This window comes from Silene latifolia, chromosome Y, assembly GCF_048544455.1.
Source record: "Silene latifolia isolate original U9 population chromosome Y, ASM4854445v1, whole genome shotgun sequence".
Classification (NCBI taxonomy): Eukaryota; Viridiplantae; Streptophyta; class Magnoliopsida; order Caryophyllales; family Caryophyllaceae; genus Silene; species Silene latifolia.
The window spans coordinates 235,503,800-235,514,229 of NC_133538.1; the positions used below are offsets into that span (position 1 = coordinate 235,503,800).

Sequence of the window (10,430 nt, forward strand, 5' to 3'; positions counted from 1 at the left end):
ACCCTACATGGTCTAATATATCACTAATACACCCCTTATCAATTCTAATCAAAGACTTAACCGGAAATAGCCCCGGCACAATTTAACATACACAGCACACATAGACACACGGACTCCACATTCCCATCCCACGTGACTGGCTTAAGTGTCATGGGGCCAAGATTTTGAAATGAGGGCGCCTACTCACCCAAAATCTAGCATCAGCTGGGGCTCCCATTACACATACACCAGGTTCATTTTATTAGACTCCCTACGTTCATTATGTTCATTTGTTACAGGTTCCAAAATCGTCGCTCTGATACCACTTTGTAACACCCCATATCCAGAGGAGCCTTAACTAGGCCTTCCTTAGCATATAAGGGCGTTACCATCTCGGTTACCCGAGGAAAGTAGTTATCAAACGTCAATAAAAGAACTATTAAGCTTTATTACAAGTGATTCAAACCAAAATACAATACAAGGTACAACTCAAAGACTACTCGCTATGACCATCATATCTCGTGAGGACTCATCCCTGCCCGGACTCCAGCTATCCACAACATCAACACCTGCTAAGACCGACTGCTCACCATAAGGGATCACGGCAGACACATAACAAACAAACAACCAAACAAGGTCAGTACTGAGATAAGACAAGACAATGGCAACTACAATCAACAACACGAACAATGACAACAGTCCCAACCATAATCACAATAATCCAACCAAACTCACATCGATCGTCCACTGGACCCGACCACCGCCATGGGGGACCGCAGCCGTTCCCACCTAAGCCCCGCTCATCATACGAGCGATAACCCCGTCCCATTAATGTGCACATCCCCTTCCGTGGCGGGTTCCACGAAGGGCGAAACTAGGGCGTGAAGCCACTCCCGCAAGTGACCCCACTCGGTAGAGAACGCATCTCGAGAACATCAACAACAACCACAACCATCACGATACAACAATTATAGCAGACAACCAAACACAACACAACCACAATATTCGACACACTAGACCATCTACGAAACCGAGTAGGCGAACCTACCTTTACGCATCCGCAACCAATCCATGCCGACAAACAAAGTATCCAAAAGCACAAGCAAAGCCTATTACCATCATGCAAATATCTATTACTACAAGCAAAACCCTAACTATAGAAACAAAGGCACGGATGATGAATATGACATACCTATTAGGGGAAACTCGAAAAGACCGCTACCCGACTCAAGAGACGCTCTCCTAAGGCTCAAGAATCTTCAAAAGGCATCCATGGAGGTTTTTAAGGTGAAGGGAAGGGAAAGGGGCGACTGAAGGATAAGAAGAAAGTGGCGGAAGTGATTTGCGGATTTAACAAAACGCGATATAAAACCCTCGGCTGGCGGGCACTCGATCGAGTACCCAACATACTCGATCGAGTGAACCCCTACTCGATCGAGTAACCTAGCTACTCGATCGAGTAGCCTCTACTCTATCGAGTACCACTCTTTCAACTCAACTCCAGATGACCTCGGCACTTAACTCTAAGGCTATTCCCGCTCCCAAGGTCGGTCAACGATGGTCAAAGGGTCCCTAAAAGGGCGGGTATTACAATTACTACTAGTGGATCATTGGTGGGATACCATTTCCCCTCGCGGTTTTTCCCACATTTTGGGTTTCCCGCGTCACCATTTTGCTTGTGTCGCTTGTCTCTCTTTCTTTTTCGTTTGTCTTTCTTTCGTACTAGTTGTTTACTTTCGTTCTCGCTATGTTCTTATTACCGATCTACTTAAGTCCTTAATATCGTATTTTAATTGGAATAGCCGCATTGACTCACAAATCTCTAGTCGGTAAAATCTTACCAAAACAGTTTGGCGCCCACCGTGGGGCATTTTGGTTAAATCCTGGTTAAAATACCTCTTTTCGAAGTATCCTAACATCTCTATAGTTGGTCATGTCAGGATACAATCAGAACGTATTAGATCCGATGAGTACATCAGTGCAAACTCCAGTAGTAGGGGCGATGCCAGTAACCTTCGGTGTCCTTACAACGGCGGTCCCTAGCACCATAGTGACTGCAGGCCAGGCTCAGTCCCAAGTATCAGCAAAGCCTCCTTACTCCCCCAAAATCACGGATCAGGGAGCAGGGAAGGCTGGAAAATCACCAGTTATTAATCCTGTGCCAAAGCCTAATAAGGATGGGAGTCAGCAACGCCCAGGATCACCAGGACACCTGATAGGAGCCTGTTTCCCAGGAGCATCACAACCAGATCCGGTATAGCAGTTGCTCCAAGGAATGACATCCTTGCAACAGGCGGTGACAGGGTTACAAAGGGACAACCAGTCCTTGCAAGGGAAGATAGATGCAGTGTCACCCCTGGGAACGACCCAGCAGATGGCAAGGTCGACACTCGGCTACGGGAATGCTAGGGAGTACTCAGGAAGGCTACTGCCGCAGAATCTAGTAACAAGGCTCGATATGGATACGCTGACATCAGGGGCAACCACGCCACCCGAGCAAGCATATCCAGCAGAAACGGTGGCCACCCAAGGTACGATCCAACCACCAGGGGTTCCACCACTAACATGGATGCCACATATGTACCCCATGGTACTCAATCATGTGGGATTAAGAGCATTGACAACAGATCCCATATCAACAACCAGCAGAACGCCCGTGGTACCAGGGAGCAACCCAGGGGAACAGTCAGCAAGAAACGCATACCTTGGGATATGCTCCTATATGCCGTATACCCCAGACAATCAGTCCAGGCCTATTGTGAACTCAACACCATTACCTGGAAGCTACATGGTACCTCCTTACATGCCAGGAGGAACACCAAGTCCATATGGGATCTACTCAGTACCCTACAACCAGGGTATGGGGGTAGGAAGCCATATAAAACAACAGTTGCAGGATATCAGGTCCCTACTCAGCAAGGTTCCAGGGTTACCACGTCCCATGGAGGTAACAACCCCGGAGTGTTATGCGGATTCCCCCTTCATGGACAACATTGCCCTTGCCAGCATGCCAAAGGGGTTTACCACACCAACAATGACTTTGTATGATGGAACAGAGGATCTGCTGGAGCACATCAACCAGTACAAATAGAAAATGACGGTGGTTGCATCAACAGGGCCTGCGAAGGAGGCATGTATGTGCAAAAGATTCGGTTCCACCTTGTCAGGAGCCGCACTCCAGTGGTACATTAACCTTCCCAACAAATCTATTTCCAGCTTCACAAGGTTAGTGAATGTTTTCAATCAGCAGTTCGCAAGCAGTCGCAAGCAAGAAAAATTATCCAATGATCTATACCGGATCGTCCAGAGGCTGGAGGAGTCCACTAGGGATTATCTCGCCAGATTCAATCTTGAAAAAATATCTATCCCTAGCTGCAACCCTACAATGGCAGTCAACGCCTTCAGAAGGGGACTGCATCGCGACTTTGATTTGTACAAGGATCTCACCAAGCATCCATGCGCCACCTTTGAGGAAGTCAAGAAAATGGCAGAGGCTACTTATCGCCTAGAGGAGGATGAGGATAGAAGGGACCTGTATGGAATAGAGTCGTCCAACAGAAAAATCACAATAGAGAAAAAGAATGAAAGAGCCAAACCCTACAGCAACAACACATTGAACATAGTCTCAGGAGAAACAAAGAGCATCGAGGCTCCACCTAAGCTCAGTGAGTATGGGTTCAACACTGGACTTGATGTGGTAATAAAGGCAATCAGGGAGCTAGGGCAGAGGGCCAGGTGGCCCAAGATGATAACCCCCCGGGAGAATGACATAAGAGATGCCAGCAAAAGGTGTGAATACCACAATGATATTGGCCACAATACAGAAGATTGTATAGTACTACGAAAAGAAGTGAAGCACCTCTACAGTGTTGGATGCTTGGATCACCTGCTCCCCAAGGGGGCAAAATCTGGAAAGGTCAATACTGCTGACCAGGCCCAACCATCCCCACCTCCACCTTACTCAAAGGTCGTGAGCATCATCACAGGGGGGTCGGAGATATGTGGTCTCACTTATTCAGCAGCAAAGCGCCATGAAACCGAGAGTAAATGAGATAAACCAGAGTTCTCCCTCAGGGTCAGCAGACAGGATCTACCAACAATCTCATTCGACGAGGCAAACGTATCTGATGAGGAAGAACACCACCATGACGCCTTTATCACTACCCTTTCTATAGGGAATTGCCTTGTTAAAAAGATATTGGTAGATACATGAAGCTCTGTGAATCTGATAATGCTGGAAACCATAAAGAACATGGGGTTCAGCGGGAAAGACCTGGTGCACAAGGCAGTACCCATGTAGGCTTCAGCGGAGAAACTAAACAATCCCTTGGAGAAATAGTGATACCTACATTTGCAGGGGGTATGAGCAAACAAGTACGGTACTTGGTCATTTATGGTCCGTCAACTTATAACGTGATACTTGGCAGGCCCTGGATCCACGAAATGAAAGCGGTACCATCAATGTTCCATCGGAGCCTGAAGCTCCCTACACCCTGGGGGGTACAGGAGATACGGGGAGATCAAAATGTAGCTCGGGATTGCTACAAGAACACTCTGAAACCCACTGCAGCTGGTCCAGCATAGCAATTACAGAAACTATGCGTCCAAAGGGAGTATATTGCACCTCCCCAGGAGGAACTCGACGAAGTAAACCTAGACCCACTGTTTCCAGCAAGAACAGTGCTTGTGGGAGCTGATTGTGCAGGTAACATCCGCGAGCAGATAATTGAATTTCTACGTACTAACATGGATTGTTTCGCTTGGTCCCATAGCGACATAATTGGCATAGATCCAAGTGTAATTACACACCGGTTAGATGTAAACCCGAGCTTTCCTCCAGTCCAGCAGAAAAGGCGGAAATTTGCTCCTGAAAGGAACGAGGTGATAAACCAGGAGGTACACAACCTCCTGGGAGCAGGCAAGATCAGGGAAGTTAACTACCCATAATGGCTCTCAAATGTTGTGGTTATACCCAAGAAGAACAACAAGTGGAGAGTATGTGTCGATTTCACAGATCTTAACAAAGCTTGCCCAAAAGACCCGTTCCCCCTGCCGCACATTGATTCCATGGTAGACGCTACAACAAGGCATGAGCTACTTACCTTCCTTGACGCCTAGAGTAGGTACAACCAAATAAAAATGGAACCTAAGGATTAGGAGAAAACAACCTTCAGATCTGACAAAGGCTTGTACTGCTACAATGTGATGCCCTTTGGCCTCTAGAATGCTGGTTCCACCTATTAACGCCTGGTGAAAAGAATGTTCAAGGAGGATATAGGGAGAACAATGGAAGTCTACATTGACGATATGGTAGTCAAATCCGAGAAGGCAGAACAACATATGTCCCATCTTGATAATACCTTCTCGATCCTCAGAAAATACCATATGAAGCTTAACCCCCTGAAATGCACTTTTGGAGTTTACTTTGGGAAATTCCTGGGGTACTTGGTGACGAAAGAGGGATAGAGGCTAGCACGGAACAAATCAAAGCAGTACTTCAGTTAGAGTCTCCTCATAAGCCAAAGGACGTACAGAGGCTCACAGGATGGGTAGCAGCCCTAAACCGGTTCATATCAAGGTCCTTAGACAGGTGTCGATTGTTCTATGACATCCTGAGGAAGAGCCAGAAGTTTGAGTGGACGCAGGAGCATGAAAAGGCGTTTAGGGAGCTCAAGCACTACCTGAGCACCCCTTCTTTTCTCTTAAAGCCAGAACAGAGAGAACCGCTGTACTGGTATCTATCAGTGACAGAGGCGGCTGTAAGTGCTGTACTGGTACGAGAGCACGAAGGTATGTAGAAAAAAGTATACTATATAAGCAAGTCTTTGTTACCTACAGAGACCAGGTACACATCTCTAGAAAAACTCGTTTTAGCACTTGTTACTGCTTCGTACAAATTGCGCACCTATTTTGAGTCACGTACAATTTCAGTCGTGACCAACTACCCCCTGAGAACCATAATGAGGAAACCCGAACTATCAGGGAGAATGGTTAAGTGGTCTGTCCACCTGAGTGGGTACGACCTGAAATTTGAACCCCGAACAGCCATTAAGTCCCAAGCCCTAGCTGACTTTGTGTCAGACTTTAGTCCCACCCTTCAAGAACAAGCCGACAGTGAAATCTTGACCCTAAGTGAGGCTAAAGGGGAGTAGGTATAGAAGTTACATATTGATGGGGCATCCAATATGAAGGTAGCAGGGGTAGGGATGGTCCTGAAATCACCTCAGGGGGAACAGATAATACAGGTAGTACGGTGCAAGTTCAAAGCAACGAATAATGAGGCAGAATATGAGGCCTTAATCTTAGGACTCCATTTACCCTTAGAATTGTAAATCAACCGCATTGAGGTGTATAACGACTCCCAACTGATCGTAAACCATGTGAATAACGTAGACACGGCCAGGGATCCTAAAATGATAGCCTACCTGGAAGTAGCGAAGGAGATCAAACTCCGCTTTGTCTCCTTCAACATCCAGCAGATACCAAGGGATCAGAATGTTGAAGCGAATGCTCTTGCCACCCTGGGAGCAACCTTCACTCCAGGGGAAGTGGGTGCTATACCGTTTATACATGTCATAAAGCCTGCCATATGTTAGAATGAACAGAAGAATGCCAGTAAGGCTGCAACCACCCAGTGGACATACGAAGCAGGGATACTGTATACTGCCACACCCCCGGAAAGAGATTGATGATTGGCGCAAGCCTTACATTAGTTGGCTACGTGATGAGGTATTACCACCTGACTAGAAAGACACCAGGAGCTTCAAAATGAAATCCTCCAGATTCGTACTCGTTGATGGTATCCTATTTAGGAAGTCCTTGGCAGGACCCTATCTGAGGTGCTTGAGCATACATGAGACACAGGCAGTAATGTGTGATATGCACAGTGGTGATTGTGGAAATCACACAGGGGGTAGGAGCCTATCCAACAAGACACTAAGGAAGGGTTACTTCTGGCCTACCATGAGGAAGGACGCCGTAGATTACGTCAAGAAATGTGAAGAATATCAAAGGCACGCTCCTGTCAGCCACCAGCCAGCAGAACATATGCATCTGATCATCTCGCCTTGACCTTTTATGAAATGGGTAATGGACCTTGTGGGACCATTACCCCGTGCTTCTGGAAACAGGACGTACATGCTGGCAATGACGGACTACTTCTCTAAATGGATATAGGTAGAAGCTTTCCCTCAGGTCCTGGAGAAGCATGTGATATCTTTCATCAAGAGGAACATAGTAAGCAGATGTGGCATCCCTTCATAAATCATATGTGACAACGGGTCACAATTCGTATCCAACAGGACGGAAGACTACTGCTCCAGGTGGAACATTAAGCTGTTTAAGTCCACTCCTAGGAATCCGCAGTCCAACGGTCAGGCAGAATCCAGTAACAAGATAGTCATGAACAACCTAAAAAGAAGGCTGGAGGAGATAGAAGCCAACTGGGGAGATGAGCTCCCCTTCGTGCTGTGGTCTGGTAGAACTACCTCCAAAGTGGCAACAGGTCAAACACCATTTAGTCTGGTATATGAGTCCGAGGCAGTTATTCCCTCTGAGGTGCAAGTACCGACACATCGATATGTCAATGCCACCAAAGAGAGGAACCAGGTAGAAATGACCAGCAGCCTGGATACCATTGATGAGCCAAGGACCAGCGCCCAAATCAAGATGGGAGCCTACAAGCAGACATCTGCCAGGAGTTACAACAAAAACGTAAGGGTGAGAACGTTGCAGGTAGGGGACCTGGTACTCAGGAAGGTATACCCAAACACCAAGAACCAGAGTGCAGGCAAATTCGCCTACAACTGAGAAGGTCCCTACAGCATAGAAGGCATCGTGGGCAATGAGGCATACAAGTTGGAGACTATGGATGGGGAAGCTGTCCCTAGATCCTGGAACATCATTCACCTTAAAAAGTATTATGTCTGAGGTTTTAGGTACAGGACCCAGAAGTTCCACCTCTAACAGGTACATTCAAGGACCCTTGAATCATAACATTCAGTACTCCAGAAACCTTAGAACATGAACTAACTTGCTAAAGGTGTCTTTGATGAAGCAGTTATCGCTTCAAGGGGAAAAACCGCAGAACCCACTTGCTGGAGACACAGCTCACTCTCTGATGAGGTACATACGCAAAGAACTAATCATTTTGTTTTGTACGGCCTGACTGTACCACCTGCATTGGTCTAACAGCAACATCTCTTTTGACAGCAGGAACAACTGAGTCACCAGGAAAGGTCTTTCGTTCAGTACGCACGTGCTAAGTCTCCTGAATTCAGCAGGTACTACTAAGGAAATGACAACTTAAAACGTATCTTTCAAATCCTTTGTGTCAAAACCCTTTTTCTTATTTTCCCTTGGTGTCAACTTCATAGGTGTCACAAGGAGCAAAATGTGATAGCAGCGTACTTAGTATTTCAAAAGGCCAAATTGAAACTCTATTTTCTTTTAAGTTGTTATAAAACTCTAGAGGAACACACTTTGTGCTCCCCAAATCATTTTGGATTTATGAAATTGCTTCCACTTTTAGGTTTATCATTGTTTTTGGATTGAATGTGGATATGGTAAGTTGAATATTAAGGCAATGTCCTAGTAGGCTAATTGATGAATAGGAACTAGTAAATTATTCCTCCTGCAGGAAGTACCCAATGTGCACGTGGTCGAAACAGAGCGATTCGAGCATCCTGATGGACAGAAATCTCCCTGAAACCACCATAGACACCTCACCAAGTACGAAGCCGGCACACAGACAGAAAGAATGAAAAATTGCTAGAAAAAAAAAGTAGGAACAAAACAGGAAATTTCATAAACACCCCTCAGGAGGGGGAATTTGAAAAATTAATATTTTCTCCCCTCTTACGAGGCAAAAACCAAAGAGTACTAAAAGGTGCCCCAAGATAAAATTAAAATTTATATGCCTAAACTAGGCAGCAGCAGCAGCAGAATCCGGGGCGGCATCAGCAGGAACATCTACAGGGGCGTTGGGCTCCACAATAGCCTCTCCCCCAGATGGACCATCCCCTCCCTGAGCAACAAGGGCATCCTCCCTAACCTCCTCGACCGACACGACAGTTGGTTGTTCAGTCCTAGCACTGGTCTCTCCTTCATCACCACCCAGTATGTCGTTGATGAGGCTGAAGTCCGGCTTGATTGGATATGCAGCATTGAACAGATGTTACTCCTCAGCAAGGTCCCAGTTAGAGTGTTCACCCGCCTCAAACTCCTTAATGCATTTGATCTTTGTTTTCCAGGTGGAAACCAATGTAGAGTCCAAGAGCAGGTGCTTCAGCAGCTCCACCTCCTTGTGAGCCTCTTCCATACGCCCTTCTGCCACCCTCCTCTCAGCATCCAGGTGCTTCTAGGCAGCTGCCTTCTCCTTAGCCAACTTCTTCTAGGCAGCCACCTTCTTCCTTCTAGCCAGCGCCAGATCTGCCTCCGCCTTCCCCAGGTTGACGTTGAGGTTTTCACCTCCCCCATCAATCTAGCAACCTGCCTGCGCAGGAACAGGCCGTCCTACAAAACCTGCAAGAGGAACAGTCCGCAACACGAAGAAAATAGACCAGTGAAACATAAAGGGAATTAAAAAAGTTACCTGTAGGGCGCGTCTAGGAGCTTCATCTAGTACAACAGGAAGAGGGGTATTTCCCAGAGAATGGACAACAACAGGGAGCAGGAACTGTTCCATGTGAAGCCACAGAGGCACCCCAGTGGACCCATACCCCTTGGGAAGGCAGATTACAGCGGAAGTATTGGGTAGAGGTGACCTAGGAGCCACTATAGCCAGAGGAGCAATCTCAACAGGGACAGGCGTGCTAACCAGCTCATTTTCAGCAGGGAGTGATGGCCTCTTCCTGGGAGAAGGACCGGAGGAGGCAGAAGCAACTTGCTTCCTCTTTCTATACAGCAGGGAAAGAGAGGAAACAGGAGTATTTCCTAGTACAGGAACACAGTTAAAACATAAACACAAATGACCATATAGCAAGAACGAAAAACTATAAAGAACGAAGCCTTAGCAGACGACATCTGGAATTCGGTAGCTGGGGGTTCTTGCTGACTGGAGGAGGTGCCAACTTCCTCTTCTTCTTCTTCCACTTCCTCCTCTTCCTTCTCTTCTTCTCTCTCTTCTTCCTCCTCTTGCTCTCCTTCACAAATGTCAAGAGGTTCGAAGGCGGATGCAGTACTAGGGGAAGAAAGTACACCAGGTTAAGAACGAGTTGCAACAGGAAGAACAAATAAATGGCTAATCACATTGTGATATCTCGACGTAACTGGCTGCTACATACCTGCAGCAGTACACCAGTAAGAACATTAAGGTAAAAGAAAAACAACAGACACCCAGAAACTAAAGTTACCTTTAGAGGCCCCCCACTTGTCAAATAAGTACTCGGGGGTGGGGGTAAAAGAGTCAATGTTAACAAAGATGAAGTTCGTATTCCAGCCTTCATCCCTCA

The 10,430-nt window shown here is 46.7% G+C and overlaps 1 protein-coding gene across 1 annotated transcript; it reads left to right on the top strand.

Annotated features, from left to right (window-relative positions):
* The first annotated feature begins 3,073 nt into the window (after window positions 1-3,073).
* Window positions 3,074-4,030, top strand: LOC141630283 (uncharacterized). Its single transcript, XM_074443123.1, has one exon. It carries the CDS (start codon window positions 3,074-3,076, stop codon window positions 4,028-4,030), a length of 957 nt encoding a protein of 318 aa, XP_074299224.1.
* Window positions 4,031-10,430: the final 6,400 nt, after the last annotated feature.